General features: G+C 41.1%; 1 protein-coding gene across 1 annotated transcript in view; it reads left to right on the forward strand.

The window, feature by feature from the left end:
• The window catches only part of LOC310700975 (vomeronasal type-2 receptor 26-like), a gene marked incomplete at both ends in the record, with an annotated part of 31,774 nt that extends 17,900 nt beyond the window's left edge, over nucleotides 1–13,874 (forward strand). Inside the window, one exon of the mRNA XM_083490932.1 lies at nucleotides 13,138–13,874. Within this exon, the coding sequence (XP_083347058.1) occupies nucleotides 13,138–13,874 (737 nt within the window). The remainder of the gene's footprint in view (nucleotides 1–13,137) is intronic.
• Between the last annotated feature and the right edge of the window lie 6,878 nt (nucleotides 13,875–20,752).

The following is a 20,752-nucleotide window of genomic DNA, read 5'->3' on the forward strand; positions in this document are numbered from 1 at the left end:
GGCAAATCTCCAGGCCCAGATGGACTTACCTCCAAATACTATAAGACATTGAAGGAATATCTGGTTCAGCCATTAATGGAGGTATGTAACCAAATTATGGAAGGGAAGGGGGCTCCCGAATCGTGGAAAGAGGCATTCATCACCTTGATCCCAAAATTGGAATCTGAAAAGACTCAACTCAGGAACTATCGCCCTATCTCACTCCTAAATGTGGATTACAAAATTTTCGCTGACATTTTGGCAAACAGATTGAAAAAAGTTTTAAATGAAGTAATTCACAAAGACCAAGCAGGCTTTCTCCCTGGCAGGCACTTGTCTGACAACACTAGGAATATCATTGATGTTTTGGAGCTATTACAGACAAATTTGAACACGAAGGCAGCTTTGATCTTTATAGACGCTGAGAAAGCCTTTGATAATATATCTTGGAAATTTATGAAGAAAAATTTGGAAGGGATGGGAGTGGGAAGGGCGTTCCAAAATGGTATTGAAGCAATTTATTCAGAGCAAAAAGCTAAATTGATAGTAAACAATGTGGTGACAGAGGAGTTTAAAATTGAAAAAGGGACACGACAGGGGTGCCCCTTATCACCCTTGTTATTTATTTCTGTCCTGGAGGTGTTGCTGAACATGATTAGGAAGGACCAGCGGGTGGAAGGAATACAGGTCGGAGAAAAACAATATAAACTGAAGGCCTTTGCAGACGATTTGGTTTTGACATTACAGGAGCCAGAAGCTAGCACAAAAAGAGCTTTAGAACTAATTTCTGAGTTTGGTCGGGTGGCGGGATTCAAGCTAAACAAACAAAAAACCAAGGTTTTGGCAAAAAAATTGACACCTTCAGAAATAGATGGATTTCAGAAGGAAACAGAATTAAATGTCGTTACAAAAGTGAAATACCTGGGGGTTAATCTGACTGGGAGAAATTTGAATTTGTTCAAAGACAATTATGAAAAATGTTGGTCGGAAATTAAAAAGGACCTAGAAACATGGTCAAGATTGAAACTTTCCTTGTCGGGTAGAATTGCAGCAGTTAAGATGAATGTATTGCCAAGAATGTTGTTTTTGTTTCAAACCCTTCAGATCGTGGACAGAGTGGAATGTTTTGGAAAGTGGCAGAGGGACATTGCGAAGTTTGTCTGGCAGGGCAAAAAGCCCCGAATAAAATTTAAAATATTAACAGATGCAAAGGAAAGAGGGGGGTTTGCCCTGCCGGACCTAAGATTGTATTATGAAGCTGCATCTCTCTGCTGGATGAAAGACTGGTTTCTGTTAGAAAACACTGATGTCCTAGATCTGGAAGGGCATAGTAATGCTTTTGGGTGGCATGCATATCTTTGGTACGACAAGGCAAAGTCTCATAAACTGTTTAAAAACCATATTGTCAGGAAAGCTCTATTCATTGTCTGGACCAAATACAAGGACTTATTTGAAAGTAAGACCCCGAGGTGGTTATCACCGGTGGAGGCTAAGGCTATAAAATTACGTAATATGGAGAGTGGCTGGTTGAAATATTGTGAGATAATTGAAAGAGATGGTGATACTTGGAGGTTGCAGAGTTTTGAAAAACTGAAAGGAAAGGTGCGAGACTGGTTTCACTATGCCCAAATCTTAGAGACTTTTAAAAAAGACAAAAAAATTGGTTTCCAGGTGGAAAAATCAAAACTAGAGACAGAATTACTTGAACCTAAGACGAAAGTGCTTTCAAGAATGTATAACTTGCTGCTTAAGTGGAATACTCAAGATGAGATAGTCAAATCAGCTATGATAAAATGGGCACAAGACATTGGGCACAACATTATGTCTGAAGACTGGGAAAGGTTGTGGACCACCGGTATGAAATTCACGGCATGTAGTGCCTTAAAGGAAAACATTATGAAAATGGTATACAGGTGGTACATGACCCCAGTCAAACTTGCAAAGATATATCATTTGTCTGACAATAAATGTTGGAAATGTAAGGAGGCTGAAGGAACTTTTTTTCACCTCTGGTGGACATGCCCGAGGGTGAAGGCTTTTTGGGAAATGATCTATAACGAGTTGAAAAAGGTGTTTAAATACACCTTTCATAAGAAACCAGAGGCCTTCCTCCTGGGCATTGTGGGCCAGAGAGTGTTAAAAAAAGATAGAACTTTCTTTTTATATGCAACCACAGCAGCAAGAATTCTTATAGCCAAATACTGGAAGGCACAGGAGCTACCCACGCTGGAAGAATGGCATTCGCAGCTGATCGACTATATGGAATTAGCTGAAATGACAGGCAGAATCCGAGATCTGGGAGAAGACGCAGTGGAAGAGGACTGGAAAAAAAATTTAAGGATTATTTACAAAAACATTATAAGTTATATGAATGTTGAGAATTTGCTAAGTGTTCTGGAAAAACAAGCTTCAGTATTGAAATTGGTAAACGATGGAAATTAAGTTAAGATTTAGAAATGCATAAATTGTGGACTATATAATTAAATGAAAACACAAAAACATTTGAAATAAGGTATTAATTTGCTGTTTATTTTTATTGTAAAGAAAGCAGGGGATGGAGGACGTGGGGAAGTCTGGTTGATTATGAAAATTGATGTGAAAAAGTGAACTTCTTTTTTCTTTCTATAATTTCTTTTCCTTTCTGTAAAACCGCTTTTGTTGTGCTACTGATGATGTATTTTCTACCCTGGAAAAAAGCAATAAAAAAACTATTATAAAAAAAATATATATATAATGAAATGAAAAGGGTATTTAAATATACCTTTCTTAAGAAACCAGAGGCCTTTCTCCTGGGCATGGTTGGCCAAATGGTGCTAAAGAAGGACAGAACTTTCTTTATGTATGCCACAACAGCAGCAAGAATACTTATTGCAAAGTATTGGAAGACACAAGATCTACCCACTCTGGAAGAATGGCAGATAAGGGTGATGGACTACATGGAATTGGCGGAAATGACTTGCAGAATCCGAGACCAGGGAGAAGAGTCGGTGGAAGAAGATTGGAAGAAATTTAAAGACTATTTACAGAAATACTGTAAAATAAATGAATGTTAGAATGATGTCAGAATGAAGTTAAGTGGTTTTAGCAGCAATTTTATAAAGGTGCATGTAAAAATGGATTGTTAACAGGTGAGACCCTAAAGCTATAATATATTAAGTTAAAGGATTAAGATAAAAACAAAGAGGGAAAGGAATTGCTGAATTAATTAACTGAACTGGAATACAAAAAAGGGAGGCGTGAGGAGGTCAGGGAAACAAGTAAATGAAATGTAAGGCATGGAAAGATTGATTTGTTTTTTAAGTCTCTTTTATTTTTTCTGTATTTTGTATTTTTTCTTTTTTCTATTTTTCTTTTTCTTATATATGTAACTTTTCCCCCCCTTGGAAACCTTAATAAATATCATTTTTTTTAAAAAATGAAATATACAGCATCCTGGACTAGATGGGACTTGGTCTGACCTGCCTGTAGAGCTTTCCTAATGTGGTTGAGGCCAAACTTGCTGCTGAGGCGCGCACACACGTCAAACTTTGGCACTGCACCTGTGATTTCTTGTAAACATGTTTTTGTTCATCTCTGCACCTGCCACCCAAGTTGCGCAAGGACTCCAGGTTGTTACAGTGGTCAATTTTCTTATAATTGTCAAAATCATAGCTATTCATTCTTGCCAAGATCAGGATATATTTCTAGACATCACAATCAAGGGCAGCATGACGTTATTCCTAGCTCTGTGCCTGGGGAGAAAAGTGGATGCACAAAATAGCTGATATGTCAGACACAGTCTGAATGAACAGCTGAGGGATACCTGAACGCTACCCATACTGGGAAAGTCACTGCAGTTCTGCTCTTGCAAGAGTTTTTGGCTTCTGATTATCTGGCTGGGGAGGAGAGAGGAGCAGCCACAAGAGAAGTGTAGGAGGTACAGGCAAAATGATTTCCCTCCTGCTTCTCCTGCTCATGCCGCATGGAGACTGCGAAAATCAAGGGAAAAGATGTCCCAAGAATCTGATCTGGGAAGAAAGTCAAACACTCAATTACTACCGGCCTGGAGACTTCCTAATTGCTGGGATCATATCTCCAAGTTTATTGACTGACGAAGACCCATACATTTTTTCCCAGACTCCCTCAAAGAGACTTGCATGGTAAGTACCGTATTTTTTGCACCATAACACTCACTTTTTTCCTCCTAGAAAGTAAGGGGAAATGTCTGTGTGTGTTATGGAGGAAATGCCTACGGGTGGCATGCCTATGGATTTTCCTCCTCTAAAAACTACGTGCGTGTTATGGTCGGGTGCGTGTTATAGAGCAAAAAATACGGTAATTAGATGCCACTGGATGTCATGCTTCTCCAACACCACTACAATAGTTTCTGTTTAATTAATCATAATAAACAATTTTCCACTTTGAAGGCTGTGTGTGTCTCTGCTTTCTTTCTTTTTTTGCTATGGAATTTGCAGTCCCCCAGTTTTTATTTTTAAATGGCCAATAAATTTTCACCTTGTAACAAAGTGATCCTCAGATGAAGAGCGGTATATAATCTTATTAAATAAAAAATAAAATAAAATATGTCTTGTCCCAGCCCAAACTACAAACATACATATCATTGTTTGTGGATGAGATACTTTGATATTGATATTGATTAGAAATAACATTCATTTTCTTTACATGGTGAATAGGTTTCTGACATTTTTTATTTGATGTTTCATTGCAGTTCTACACTTAAGTTCTACTGGCACATCTTGTCCTTCTTGTTCTCCATTCAGGAGATCAACCAGAATTCCAGGTTCTTACCCAACATCTCCTTGGGCTACAACCTCTTTGAGAACTTTTTGGATGCAAGGATGACTTCTGATGCCATGATAGACTTGCTTGCAGGTGGTGAAAGCAATATTCCAAACTATACCTGTGGAAGATGGAATAACCTTCTGGCTGTTCTTGAACGGGCCAATTCTGTCATCTCACAAGTGATTTCAGTCATGTCAGGTATCTACAAAATTCCACAGGTATGCAGGGAAGGGACAAGAAGGGTCTATGAAAAAGTGAGAAAATCCTTAGCTATAATAGATCTTTCTTCCACCATCCACCAATCTGGCACTCTCCAAATGTTTCAGACTAAAACTGCAATCAACTCCAGCCAACACTCCCCCCCCCCCCAGATAATAACAGATAATAAGTACAGTGGTACCTTGGGTTACATACGCTTCAGGTTATAGATTCTGCTAACCCAGAAAAAGTACCTTGGGTTAAGAACCTTGCTTCAGGATGAGGACAGAAATCGTGCAGCAGCAGGAGGCCCCATTAGCTAAAGTGGTCTTCAGGTTAAGAACAGTTTCAGGTTAGGAACGGACCTCTGGAACGAATTAAGTACTTAACCCGAGGTACTACATTAATAACAGACAATAAATACAGTATCTATTCCTTTTCCTGAAAGTCAAACAAATCACTAATCTCTTCCTTTCCGCACTAGATGAGTTATGGCGTTATGACACTGGATGAGAAAACTGAAGTCCCCTTTGTCTACCAAATGGTCCCCAAGGGGGAAACTCAGTATTGGGGGATTGTCAAGTTGCTCCTGAATTTTGGATGGACATGGATTGGCCTCTTGGTTTCAGACAATCATAATGGAGAGAGGTTCTTGAGTGCCTTGACACCTCTGATGATCAACAATGGAATTTGCATTGCCTTATTAAAAAGAATGCCAGACCATAACCTAAATCCATATCTCATCCCAAGTGAACCATTTATCATATGGGACAAAGTCAAAATATTTGTTTACTATAGAAGCAGTCAAGCGGCATGGATTGATCTCATGATAATACAACAATTTCTTGAGAAACAAATTGGGGGGAAAGTCTGGATCTCAACAGGTCTTCAAGACATTAATGTGAAATTGAATAGTGATTCTGATCTTCTCCAGTACATCCATGGATCTTTGTCCTTCATAATGAAGCCCCAACTAAGGAAAAGATACAAACCCTATGATCCATCTTCCAAACTTCTTTTACAGTTTTGGTATAAAGCATTTCATTGTTTATATAGAAAGGACACATTGGCTGGAAAAAGTCGGACAAGATGCACAGAGAATGAGAAACTGGAGATGGTGCCAGAAGAGGAGCTGGAGAGAGTCCTGTCTCAAGACAGCTACATCCCTTACTTCAGTGTCCAAGCTGTGGCTCAGGCTTTGAATGCTGCCTATTCATCCAGATCAAAGGTCATGCTGATGGCAAGTGGAGGAGACAGGCTGGAACGTCAAAGGCTACAGCCATGGCAGGTATTTCCTTTTTCTTGTTGCAAATTGCAACTCATTTCCCCACCACTGGAATCAAATTTAGGGCTGAGGATTCCACCCCCCACCTTTTCCTCCTTTTGGTGGAAAATCTCCTTAGTGAGTCTTGTGGCAGAATCAGACCTTTCTGCCTATTCTGGTTATGTCAGAACAGTCCCCCACCATCTAGTTCTTCCTCTCTGGTGCCCTGAGAGAGATGCAGCCACCATAGCAGAAGTTGGTTCCTCATCATCTCCCATTGTGTCTCTGCTGGGACTTGAAATTGCCCATCAACTGTAAAAAAGAAGGAATTTTTAATTCTATATTAATATCTAAACTTTTACATGATAAATATGGAGTTTGTCAAAAGCTGTTGAAATAAATGTATTTTTTAAAAAGGATTTATATTTAAATTATAGAATCATAGAATCATAGAATCAAAGAGTTGGAAGAGACCACAAGGGCCATCGAGTCCAACCCCCTGCCAAGCAGGAAACACCATCAGAGCACTCCTGACATATGGTTGTCAAGCCTCTGCTTAAAGACCTCCAAAGAAGGAGACTCCACCACACTCCTTGGCAGCAAATTCCACTGTCAAACAGCTCTTACTGTCAGGAAGTTCTTCCTAATGTTTTGGTGGAATCTTCTTTCTTTCAGTTATAGTAACTGCTAAGAAATTTACCTCTATACCAATAAATTAGCACAACCAAATGATAATGGGAGCCGATGTCCTCTTTTGTGGCATTGTGCAAGTTCTACTGAAAGCGGCTACACTTTGAAGGGAAAGGAGAGACTTCAATTTGTTTTTTTTATAAATATTTATTAGGATTTTACAAATTATAACAAACATATCAATACACACAAACACAAACAAAAATAAAATAAAAAGAAAGAACAAGTATAGTTTCAATACCTTATTTTCATAAAACTTATTTCACCGACCTCCTCATACCTCCCCTTTCTGCATTCCCATTTCAAAAATTTAGTTCAGCAAATCCTCACCCTTAATTTTGTCTAATTATCATCCTTACTTTCCTTTCACTTAATCTTTACAGCTGTACTCCATTTAATTTTAAAAACCACATCATTCTAAAATTCATAAATTTTACAGTATTTCTTAAGATAATTCTTAAATTTCTTCCAATCTTCTTCCGCCGTCTCTTTTCCCTGGTCTCGGATTCTGCCAGTCATTTCTGCTAGTCCCAATATAGTCTATCACCTTCATCTGCCATTCTTCCAAGGTGGGTAGATCCTGTGTCTTCCAATACTTTGCGATGAGTATTCTTGCCGCTGTTGTAGCATACATAAAAAATGTTCTGTCTTTCTTTTGCACCGATTGGCTGACAATGCCCAGGAGAAAGGCCTCTGGTTTCTTAGGAAAGGTATATTTAAATACCTTTTTCATTTCATTATATATCATTTCCCAGAAAGCCTTAATCCTTGGGCACGTCCACCAAAGGTGAAAAAAGTACCTTCAATTTCTTTACATTTCCAACATTTATTGTCAGACAAGTGGTAAATTTTTGCAAGCTTGACTGGGGTCATGTACCACCTATAGATCATTTTCATAATATTTTCCTTTAGGGCATTACATGCCGTAAATTTCATACCGGTGTTCCACAACTGTTCCCAGTCAGCAAACATAATGTTATGGCCAATATATTGTGCCCACTTTATCATAACTGATTTCACTGTTTCATCTTGTGTATTCCATTTCAACAGCAAGTTATACATTCTTGACAAATTCTTAGTATTGGGTTCTATCAGTTCTGTTTCTAATTTTGATTTTTCCACCTGGAAGCCAATTTTCCTGTCCAACTTGAAAACCTCCATTATTTGATAATAATGGAGCCAATCTCGCACTTTGTCCTTTAACTTTTCAAAACTCTGCAATTTCATTTTATCCCCCTCTTGTTCCAAAATTTCCCAATATTTCGGCCATTTGGCCTCCATATTGAGTTTTCTCACAGCTTTAGCTTCCATTGGCGACAACCACCTTGGGGTTTTATTTTCCAACAAGTCTTTATACCTAATCCAGACATTATATAATGCTTTCCTGACAATATGATTTTTAAAAGCTTTATGGGCCTTAACCTTGCCATACCATAAACATGCATGCCACCCAAAAATATTGTTGAAGCCTTCTAAATCCAAAATGTCTGTGTTCTCAAGAAGCAGCCAGTCTTTCAACCAGCAGAAAGCTGCTGATTCATAGTAAAGTTTAAAGTCTGGCAGGGCAAATCCCCCTCTATCTTTTGCGTCAGTTAAAATCTTGAATTTTATTCTGGGTTTCTTGCCCTGCCAGACAAATTTCGAAATATCTTTCTGCCACTTCTTGAAACTATCCATCTTGTCCACAATTTGCAATGTTTGAAACAAAAACAACATTCTAGGCAATACATTCATTTTGATCACAGCAATACGGCCTAACAGTGAAAGCTTCAAATTTGACCGTATTTCTAGATCCTTTTTTACTTCCGTCCAGCATTTCTCATAATTGTCTTTGAACAAGTTCACATTTTTAGCTGTCATATTAATCCCCAAGTATTTCACCTTGTTAACCTCAGTTAAACCCGTTTCATTCTGGAACCTCTCCCTTTCAGTAGCTGTTAAGTTTTTCTCTAGTACCTTAGTCTTTAATTTATTCAATTTGAATCCTGCAACTTGACCAAACTCTTGAATTAATTCTAAAACTCTTTTAGTACTAGTGTCTGGCTCTTGTAATGTAAGTACCAAGTCATCTGCAAATGCTCTAAGTTTGTACTGTTTAACTCCGACCTGTACCCCTTTAACCAGCTGGTCCCTTCTAATCATGTTCAGCAAAACCTCCAGGACCGATATAAAAAGCAAAGGGGAAATTGGTCACCCCTGTCGTGTCCCTTTTTCTATTTTAAATTCTTCCGTAACCACATTGTTTACAATTAGCTTAGCCTTTTGTTCAGAATATATTGAACCCATACCATTCTCAAATCCTTGGCCTACCCCCATCCCATGTAGATTCTTCTTCATAAAACTCCAAGAAATGTTATCAAAAGCTTTCTCCGCATCCACAAATATCAGTACTGCTTTAGTATTTATATTCACTTCTAGTTTCTCCAAAATATCTATTATATTCCTCACATTGTCTGACAAATGTCTTCCTGGGAGAAAGCCTGCTTGGTCCTTATGAATCTCTTCCATCAATACTTTCTTCAACCTTTTAGCCAAAATGTCAGCAAAAATTTTGTAATCCACATTAAGTAACGATATAGGGCGGTAGTTCCTCAGGAGCGACTTCAATTTGTAGGCTTCAACATTATCTAGAATTCTGAGAAACCAAAGTTTCAATCTCATGGGAGTATGTATGTGCAAATTCCCCCTACATTCAGATAATTTTACCAGGCAGGGAGACTACTCTGAACAGCCACACATCCCACACATATGCTCTTGGCTGTGAGCAGACCTGAGTGACCCCTATTGACAAATAACCTTCCCTGGTGATACAGTGAGCAGCTGAAGAAATGGTGTTCTGTTCATAAGGTAAGGGTCTAACTATGCACTAGGAGTGCCTGTTGTTGGGATACTGCCAGGGAGACAAAGTCCATCATGCCCCCAAGCCGATGCCGGACGATCCTTCGATCTCCCGTAGATACAGTATCAGTCAATTAGCGACACGAAGCCTCAGAAATAGCTTGCCACATTCCAGAGCTCGTGCACGCTCTATCAGCAGAGTTCGCACAGCGAAAGATGCACTCAGGAGAGCATATTTATAACTTTATTCTGCGTTGGTCAGAACAAAGAAAAAAAAACATGACTGCCTGCTTCAATGTCTCAGGCACACACAGAGAAACGAAAGCAATAGACAAACAGAAACTTCCTGTGAGCAGGAAATACGTAGGCTGTGACTCACAACAGCCTGTCCATTTTTTAAGGTGGAACGGAAATATCCTAACACCAATATGGCCCCTATGCCTGGGCCTGTAGGTGTCATGAAACATGCATGGCTTTGGCACCAAAATTTGTGGATGCCCGACCCCTTCATGGGGAATTTTGTTGGTGCTTGGGCACCCCGGCCACAGGGAGTTGGCATCTATGCTGTGCACTGATTTGTAGGACCATCTATGTTTAAAAAGTTTTGTATTTGTGCTTTTCTATTTTTTAAGAAGTATTTTATTGTCTTTTGTATTTATCTTATTCTCTGGAAACCTTGTTATTTTATACAATGAGTTGCCTACAAATGTTCTACTAAAGAAAAAGGAATGGCTGCAAGATTATGACTCTGGATGAAATGTGCACAGACCCCAATTCCTAGGAGATTAGAGCTCAAAGTGTAGAGGGCTTATATTCAACTTTTCATTTTCATAAATGCTGGTGTTTTTTCCTGCTGTTCCAGCTCCACCCATTCTTAAGAGGACTCCAGTTTTTGAATACTTCCATGGGCAGCCTCAGATTGGATGAGAATGGGCAGATACCAGCTTACTATGACATTGAGAACTGGGTGATGTTTCCCAATAAGTCACGTACAAGAGTGCCGGTTGGGAGTATAGGGAGAGACGGATCCACTGACATGAAGTTCACAATCAACTCACAAGCCATTGTGTGGTTCAAGTGGTCTGAGAAGGTATGGCATTCTACTTTATCCCACATGACATCTGTAAAGCTCTAATCACTAACTGAATAATTCCAAGGGCACTTTGACTACCGCCCTTTGCACACTTTGACATGAAGTTCACAATCAACTCACAAGCCATTGTGTAGCCCAAGTGGTCTGAGAAGGTATGGCATTCTACTTTATCCCACATGACATCTGTAAAGCTCTAGTCACTAAGTGAATAATTCCAAGGGCACTTTGACTACAGCCCTTTGCACACCTGGTGAGGAGTAATGGCTCATTGACACTTCCATTTGTGCCACAATGCGACTTACACGTCCTGATCTGTGGTCAGAGCAGGGTTTTGTTTTTGGAAGGAAGGAAGGAAGGAAGGAAGGAAGGAAGGAAGGAAGGAAGGAAGGAAGGAAGGAAGGGACTGCTTTGACATGGAGCTTTAATGCATGGACCTGTGACTAGAAAGATGGCCCAAAAGGAAGTGTGGATAAGCCCGAATCAGTGGAGTGCAGGATTTCCAAAGTCAGCCCAGGGAGTGAATGAGATTCATGTCCAGATTTCAGGAAGCAACGAGTGGAAAGGAGAGCTCTTGCTACCTGGAATTTTGATGGCATCTCCTGGCCTGTGTTAACAACATGGTGCCAGCATACTACCGTGCGCGGAGGGGTTGATTGGAAACTGAATGCCACACTCTTGACACCAAGGATTCCACCTTAAGCAATTAGCATTATTATTAGCAGCAATGGCATTAATAGAGGGATGGGAGACAGAAGGTCTAAGTGGAAGAAGCTATCGCAAGAGACTCATCTCTCCATTCTTTGCCAAGACTCAAAACACTTTGGAAAAAGAATAATAATGTAACCATAATTCAGGAGGCACTTTTTGAAACTGGAGTCTTCAGGTGGTGGTATGCTTAACTACTGCTCCCGTTGCTGTGTCCCAGCTGCTGCATCAAAATGCTTCCCTGGAAAAGTGCCTGGGGTCACTGGGAATAGGGACCCTGTTAGGTCCATTCTAAACTCCATAAATGAATGACATAGACACAGATAGTCCAGACACTTTCTGTTTGATGCATGTTCTCTATGTTTAGACTGTACCTAGCTCCAGGTGTACGAAAAGCTGTCAACCTGGATACGCCAAAGTGGTTCAAGAAGGAAAGCCCGTTTGCTGCTATGCTTGTGCCCCATGTGCAGAAGGGACAATCTCTGCTCAGGAAGGTGGGTGAATATAAACGGGAGCCCTTTTGAGAATATAAATTGTGTAACAATTCACTTAGGAACACTTTCTTTGAAGAGTCAAAAGACATTTTTTATTGTGTCTCCTTTTTTGGCTTCTCTATTTTTCTAAATGAAGCAGTTGGTGGACTACAAATCAATGATCATTGTGAGGGCATCCTCAGTAATCAGATATATTATTTATATAAGGTAAATGCGCTTGGTGGGCCGGCCTGTTGAGTCACACACCGCACTACTTTTGCAGGATACAGATCCCTCGGTAACTCTGCAGGTGGCGAGATTCCTGAACGCGGTTATCTCACACACAAAAACAACTAAAAAACAACAACACCACCAAAACTAATCGGACAGTTACGATGAGAGTGCATGTCGGACCTCGTCTTCAGTTTCTTTTTCTGTGATCCGTCCCTTGGAGCTCTCTGGGCCCCAAGCTGTTATTTGGCTCTGCTCATTGACCCACCCTAGTACCGTGATGTTCACCCTTTGGTGTCGAATATATCGGTCCTTATGCCTCTGTGTTTTTATGTTTGTACATATTTTATGGGCTAATAGCCGTAAATAAATAAATAAATAATAAATATATAAGGTAAAACAATTTCACATGGGACAGGACAGTATAAATTCAGCAAAAGCTGTACAAGAAGCACCTCTGTGGGAGGTCACTACCTCTCAGCTTTAGCTATATCCCAAGTTTGTTTTGGTGATAAAACTGAGAAACTTTTCAAAACCACTTTTATCATCATGGAGGAAGGCAACAGTATAAACATAAATAAGCAAATGAAATAACCAATTTTGTCCACTCCATTTTTTTCCCCTGACCCTCCCTTATATGGACACCTTTCCCCCTAAAATGTAATAGAACATAGTTTGTTATGGATTTAAATGACACTTAAGCACTCCTTTTCCCTCCTTAGATGCAAAACATTGCACCAAATGTCCAGAAGATCAGCATCCAAACAAGGGTCAAGTTCAATGTGTTCCCAAAAGTATCGCCTTCCTGACCTATGCAGAAACGTTGGGGAGCGTTCTAGTTTCCATTACTATCTTCCTGCTATTAATGACAAGCATTGTTTTAGGAATCTTCCTTAAATACAAAGAAACGTCCATAGTCAAAGCCAATAACCGGGACCTCTCCTACATCCTCCTTGTCTCCCTCCTGCTCTCTTTTTCATCCTCCTTCCTATTCATTGGCCGGCCAAGGAAAGAGACCTGCCTTCTCCGACAAATGGTCTTCAGCATCATCTTCTCAGTTGCCGTCTCTTCTTTGTTGGCTAAAACCATCACTGTGGTGCTGGCCTTCATGGCCACCAAGCCAGGGAACAGAGTGAGGAGATGGCTGGGGAAGAGTCTGGCCAACGCTGTTGTCATTTCCTGTTCCAGTGTCCAAGTTCTAATCTGCACCACCTGGCTGAGTACCTCTCCCCCATTCCCAGAGTCTGACATGCACTCCCAGCCTGCAGAGATTATCCTGCAATGCAATGAAGGATCCGTGGCCATGTTTTATGGTGCCCTGGGCTACATGGGCTTTCTGGCTGCTATCTGCTTCGTGGTGGCTTTCTTAGCCAGGAAGCTGCCTGGGGCCTTCAATGAGGCCAAGCTGATCACCTTCAGCATGCTGGTCTTCTGCAGTGTTTGGGTGTCCTTTGTGCCCACCTACCTGAGCACCAAGGGGAAACACATGGTAGCCGTGCAGGTCTTCTCTATGTTGGCCTCCAGTGCTGGGCTTCTGGGCTGCATCTTCATCCCAAAATGCTACATCATTATACTGAGACCTGATCTGAACACAAAGGAGCACTTGACAGCAAAAACCTAAAGATGGCATCTGATTCTCCAGGCTATATAAAGGGATAGGTTCTGCTTAAAACAGAATATTAATTAGAAACAGTTGGTGTGAACTTAATTCAGGTGTGACACAGGACCGTGGGACATGTAGTGGGCTTCAGGTTCCCTGTTATTATTCTACAATAGGTACTTACAGACATTTGCATAGCCTTTATCCTTTTCTTTTTTGCCAGGAGGAGGTTCACTATATATTTATATATATATATGTTAAAGCTTGTATACTTGCTAAAAGTTGGTGATGATCCGTTGCTGTCGCTTGAGCTGCCTGAAGATGCTTCCCTGGTGGCTTTTGAGGGTTAAGATTCTTGGGTGAGTCAAGATGCAATGTAGCCACCCAAGGAGGAGAAACTTCTGAGCTTTATTGCAATATAAAAGAGGGAGGCTTGAAGTAATATAACTACTTCTAACATGGTGTGATATTTTCCTGTTTCTTTCCCATTAAACATTCATTGGTGGGATGCAAATTGTGGGTTCCATCAAATGCTCTTTTCAGAGTTCAAGCATTTGTAAGGTTTTTCTTCCGTGAGGATTTTCTGATGAAAAGTAACACTTGAGCTAAACCTGAAGGGACTTCCACATTTGAAACATGAATATATTATTAAAGCAATGCAACTATCATCAATAAATTTTTGCAAATTACATCTCAATTGTTTATGTCACTTTATTTTCTTGAAATGTACCATATTTTCTCATTTATAAGATGCCCCCATGCAATAATAATAATATAGTCGATGATTGGGTTGCGAACGTGATCCGTATGGGAAACGCATTTCAACGCACAGTGTTATCAACCCACAGCGCCGCATCTGCGCACGTGTGGGTTCCGATTCAGCGCTTCTGCCCATGCGCAAAGAGCGATTTAGCGTTTCTGCACATGCACAAGTGCCAAAACCCGGAAGTAACCTGTTCTGGTATTTTCGGGTTCAGCGAGGTGCACAACCTGAAATCGCGCAACCCGAAGCGTCCGTAACACAAGGTATGACTGTAATAATTTAGAGGGCGGGCTGTACCGAATAGGCCCTCTGCCTGGTTCCCTTTAACCTCACTTCTTGCAGTGATGGAACTGCCAGAAGACCCTTGGAGCTGAACCTCAGTGTCCAGGCTGAATGAAGGGGATGGAGACAATCTTTCACTTACAAGATGATACCTTTTTTTTTAATCCAAAGAGATCACCCAAAGTTGCTGAGTCGCTTGTATGGCTCCACAGCACTGCCACCACGACCCAACAAGGGAAATCCGCTGCTGGTGCTCTTACTTCAGTTTGTGGTCTATTCACTGCCAGAGGGGTAGAGGCATGGGGAGCACATTGTTGGTGCTTAATGCCAGGGTGTTTAAAAGTCCAACAACCTATGTTTCCCACACTTTGCAAAAGCTGCAGTTACTCCACTGGGGCTCTTTTAGCTAGAGAATGAGTCAAACCCAATACTTTTCAAAGTTTTCCTTGGATCTATTTCCCCCCTCTGCCATATTTTGAAGAGCAAAATAGAGGACACATTTGCAGACTTCTACTTTTATCGCTATGACAGCTCTCATTTTTAAAAAGTGGACATGCTCTGGAAAAAGAGGACATGTGGCAACCCTAACAGGGCTCCCTGGACATCTGTGTCATGGTCCAATCCTGAAGGTGTAACTGCTTTATGTTCTGTGTTCCTGCTGCATAGTGCTTCAGTGAATTGGTCTTAGAACATCACTAGTGGCAACTTAAATTAATAAAATAACTTTTAACTGCCAGGTCAATGACCAATAAAAGCAGTGCCATCTATGACTTGATCATGGATGGGGGAATTGACCTGGCATGAGTAACCCAGGTTTGGTTGGACACAGCAGCTTGCCCTGTTCTTGCCACTGCTTGTCCGGCAGGTTTCTCTTACGCACAGCAACTCAGGTCATGTTGGTGGAGAGTGGGGTTGCAGTGATTTTTTAGGAAGTCTTTAGTTTTCACGAAGCGACCTATTAGGAGGACACAGTTTTCTGAGTGCATGGTCTGGAACTCTGGCAATAGGGGCAGTGCAGGATTCCTGTTGGTGTACCAGCCTCCCTGCTGTACCAAGGACTCCCTGCTTGAGATGCTTCAGGTTGTGCCAGATGTTCTCCTGGAAACTCCTCATCTGGAGGTCCAAGGGAATTTTAACGTGCATGCCGACACGGTCTTACAAGGGACTGCTCAGACTTCGTGGAAAGCATGGCCTCCATGGGGCTGTCCCTGAATAAATCTGGCCTGTGTCATCGCTGTGGACATTCCTAGATGTGGTGTTTCCCTCTGTGGATGTGGGTGAGCTGACAATTCGAATGACCCAGCTCCCCTTCTTCATGGATCCCCACAAAAATGTTTGTGTTGACACCCTAAAATAGCCCATTTGAGGATTCCTAAAGACAAGCACAATCCTAACAAGGGGTGAGACTTGCAGTGAGGAGCACTGCTTGCTTTTTGTTTGTGATACAGAGCATGTACTATATTTTTCTTACTAGCAAAACTACTTAGGATATGATGGGACAAAATTCAGAAAGAAAGAAAACTTCTCATTCCAATGTATCTGAAAAGAAATATTAAAACTCAAAGTCTAGACCCCAGGTGTTCAAACATGATTATTCATGGCACTGGGGAATGGACAAGACAGACTCTCAGCAGCATAGGCATAGGACACCAGGAGTTTCAGACACAGTGCAATGAATAATCTTACCTTGCCTTTGATTCTGATATTGGGCTGGTTTGTCTCACAGGAAATCTCTGTCTCAATCCCTAGAGCTTTGGTTAGAGTAAGGATGATTATATGAGAGAAAACATCACCTTGGCAACACCATAGATTTTCGATGTGGCTTGAGGCGCAGGTGCAGAGGTGAAGGAAAACATGTTTATGAGAATTCACAGAAGTAGCTCCCTGGTTTTGACATGGGTCAGTGTGGGGAAAAGGTCAGCTTGGCCTTTAACTCACCAAGTACCTTCATAAGCGCCAGGACCAAGATATTCCTTTAGGATGTGAACACACAGACACACACAACATGGAGTAGAATCATAGAATCATAGAGTTGGAAGAGACCACAATGGCCATCGAGTCCAACCCCCTGCCAAGCAGGAAACACCATCAGAGGACTCCTGACATATGGTTGTCAAGCCTCTGCTTAAAGACCTCCAAAGTAGGAGACTCCACCACACTCCTTGGCAGCAAATTCCACTGTCGAACAGCTCTTACTGTCAGGAAGTTCTTCCTAATGTTTAGGTGGAATCTTCTTTCTTGTAGTTTGGATCCATTGCTCTGTGTCTGCTTCTCTGGAGCAGCAGAAAACAACCTTTCTCCCTCCTCTACGTGACATCCTTTTATATATTTGAACATGGCTATCATATCGCCCCTTAACCTCCTCTTCTCCAGGCTAAACATGCCCAGCTCCCTTAGCCGTTCCTCATAAGGCATCGTTTCCAGGCCTTTGACCATTTTGGTTGCCCTCCTCTGGACACGTTCCAGTTTGTTAGAGTAGCTACTTTGAGCTTATGAAACCAGGCCACAGTCCCTTCTTGGCAACCTTATGGGGGGGGGGCATATACCAATGGTGGGTATTGCTAGAGGCAAAAGTGGAAAGCACAATGAAAACCCCCCTTTGACCTCTTCTGCTGCAGCCTAGTTGCTACATAAATATGCACACCCCTCTCTATCCTCTATCCAGACAAGGAAGGAGCAATATAAGAGTTCAAGGCAACACTTCAGTCATGCAGTAACACACAAGAATGTCACAAAACAGGACCAGTAAGGGGCATGGCTAGGGAGGGGTATGCTTGCACACTTCAGCTTATACCCAGAACAAACTTAGTTGGTCTCTAAGGTGCTACTGGACAATTTTTTTAATTTTTTTTATTTATTTTGATTGATTGAAATCAAACCTTTATTAGGCATTATGCAAATAAAACCATAAAAGAGAAAATAACATGTAAGAGCCTTGAAATATATATAAAAAGGCAGCAGTTGGCTACATACATATATATATATATACATATAGAATCAGTGGTTTTCCTTGTTAACCTGCTCCTTGGAGGGCTGCTACCAAAATCTCAGCTACCCCCGCCGTTACCCTTTGGTCAACGTCGGATAGGCAGAATCCCACACATTCACCTTGCTGGGGTTCCAGACCACCCAAAAGAGGGGACAGCACGCGTTGACGGAGCGTACTGTACAATGGGCAATGGAAGAGAATATGCTCTACAGTGTCCGGGACATTCATAGAGCATCTGCAGAATCTCTTGTTTCTAGGGATGTTTTGATATCTTCCCCAGACAAATGCTGAGGGAAAAACATTCAACCGGGCCAGCATAAAAGCCCTACGTTGGGCTGGGATTATTAATTTAGTGACGTAATTGGCTCTGCTATCTGAGATATTTAAATCATAGAATATGGGGGAGCAAATTTTGTTTACAGCTGCCATAATATTTTGTCTCTCGACATCCTTTAGTCTAGTTAGGATATTATGGAAAATGTATTGCTCATTAGAATTGTACAGGGGCTCCAGCTCGATGCCTAAAGATTCAATCTTTTTTTCGAGGTACTGATACCATCTTGATTTATAGGAGTCTTTGAGCAAATCAGCGAGCAGGCTTGATGGAGAGCAGCGAAAATGGCAGCGTAACCAGTACTTTATTGAGGTGGACCAGGCCCAGTATTCCATTGTGTGTATGCCTATTTCTGCACACATTGTTTCATATTTGATCACAGCTGGGAGTCCAAGAATACGTCTCAGAAAGCTGGAGTGAATCTTTTTTAAATCACTGTTATATGCTTGGACCCATAGCGGGATTCCATAGAGTATCTGGGCTTGCACTTTTGTTTGAAATATCTGATTGGCCGCAGGAATAAATTGATTACCTTTCTGATAATAAAAACGGGCAACTGCTGATGAGGTGCACTTTGCCTGTTTTATGGCGTTTGTGCGATGATTTGCCCACCCTAAATTGCTCTGGAATAAGATTCCCAGATACCTATAGATTTTTACTTGTTGGATTTCTTGCCCTCTTATTTTCCATTTATTTATTTTGACTGCGTCAGACCAACACAGCTGAATCTAGAATCATTTTTTTTACGCTAGCATCTTCAGTAGCTGGTATGTTTTATTGCCTATTTAATTGCTTTTGTTTTGTTGTTGCTGTTGTTCAGAGATTGATCCTGTATCTTTTGCCTTAAATACACTTATCTGGGATATGAATGTTGAAGGAAACACACGAAAGAGATTTCCCTGCCATGTTGTTCTGCAACAGAAGCGCTCTTGTGAACAAAGGGTTTGGAGCCAGTGGAACCAGAGATCCAGTTGGTTTGTTTTCAAACTCTATGAATAAGCTCTATAGCCCCCAAAACTCCTAACAATTCCCCCTTGATGTTCCTTTTTCTCTTTATGGCTAGACTGTGCCTTTCTCCAGGTGTACCAAATTCTGTCTACCTGGATACACCAAAGTGGTTCAAGAAGGAAAGCCGATTTGCTGCTATTCTTGTGCTCCATGTGCAGAAGGGACAACCTCTACTTGTGAAGGTGGGTGACTCCAAGTTAGAAGGAGAATAGGAATAGGAATCTCTGGCCAAAAAGTGGAGAGCGAAGTGGAGAACTTTGGATGCACTGCCCACAATGCATTTATTTAGGGATATTAAACGGTGCCCTCAGTGAGTAAAGAACCAAAACCACAACAAAAAGAAAATGAGTTTTTTTAAAAAAAAAAATATTAAAAATAAAATAGTAAATGTTCACTTAGTGGAAGCACTATAAAAAAGAAAATAAATCATATGAAAATTATTACGTGGAAGAAATACAAAAATGTTTGTGCTATCTATTTGAAAACATATGTACAAACTTAATAGTGAGCAATTATCCTTCTAACAAATTTTCTCCAAGCCAGCTAACTGAAATGTTGCTGGAGATGTCGGATAAATATTACTTATATAAAAGTAAATAATTGCAAATAGGTCAGAAGAGTAAAAGGAAAAGAAAACACCGAAATGATATGGGCCCCAGAAGACAAAATATGAACGGTAAAAGCTCAAGGTAAAGAGGCATGTCGTTGGTATTTGGTGAAAGCTGTGCAATGTAGACACCAGACACATGTCTGTGGAGGTCAGAGTTTCACAGGTATACCTAACAGTCATGTCTCTCTTTGTTCTGATCAACGCTAAATAAAGTCTGTAAATAATGCTCTTCTGCTGTGCAACTTTTGGCTGTGCTTTATCTGCTGAAAGAGTGTGCACGAGCCCTGGAATGTGGCAATCTATTTCTGAGGCTTCGTGTCGCTAATTGCTGATATTGCCTGTCTATGGGAGGTCGATGGATCGTCCGGCAGCCAGCTTGGGGCCATGATGGACTATATCTCCCTGGCAGTATCCCAACAACAGGTTATGGGCCCAGATTCACAGCACTTACAGGAGAGTAAAACTGCGACAGACTGCATTTGGAAGGTATGTGGGAAAAGCAAAAGTCAGGCTTTTCTGTTTACCATGGAAAGAGCCTTTGAACTCCGGCAGATTAATGGATCTGGGAGCTGCGCCAAAGGCTTCGTGATTAATGAGCTGCTAAGATAAGAAGTCTTTGAAGGCAAAAAGACTCACGGCTAACGTAAAAAGCTGGAAATGGAGTTTTCCCAAGCTTCTCAAGCCACTGAGTGCCCAAAGTTAAATCGGCATAATTATAAAACCTGGGCAAAATGGTGTGAAAGTTTGCTGCATCAGTATGGAGTGTGGCATACTGTGAGTGAGGCCCCTCCGGTTCCTCTGACAGAGAAATGGAAAGGCCAGGATTTGAGGGCCATTGACGTAATAGTCCTGTCCGTCTCTCTTGAGGAAATTAAGACGCTTGCTGGCAACACCACTGCATGTAATATGTCGG

This window comes from Podarcis liolepis, assembly GCF_965112155.1.
Source record: "Podarcis liolepis genome assembly, chromosome: 2".
NCBI classification, from domain to species: domain Eukaryota; kingdom Metazoa; phylum Chordata; class Lepidosauria; order Squamata; family Lacertidae; genus Podarcis; species Podarcis liolepis.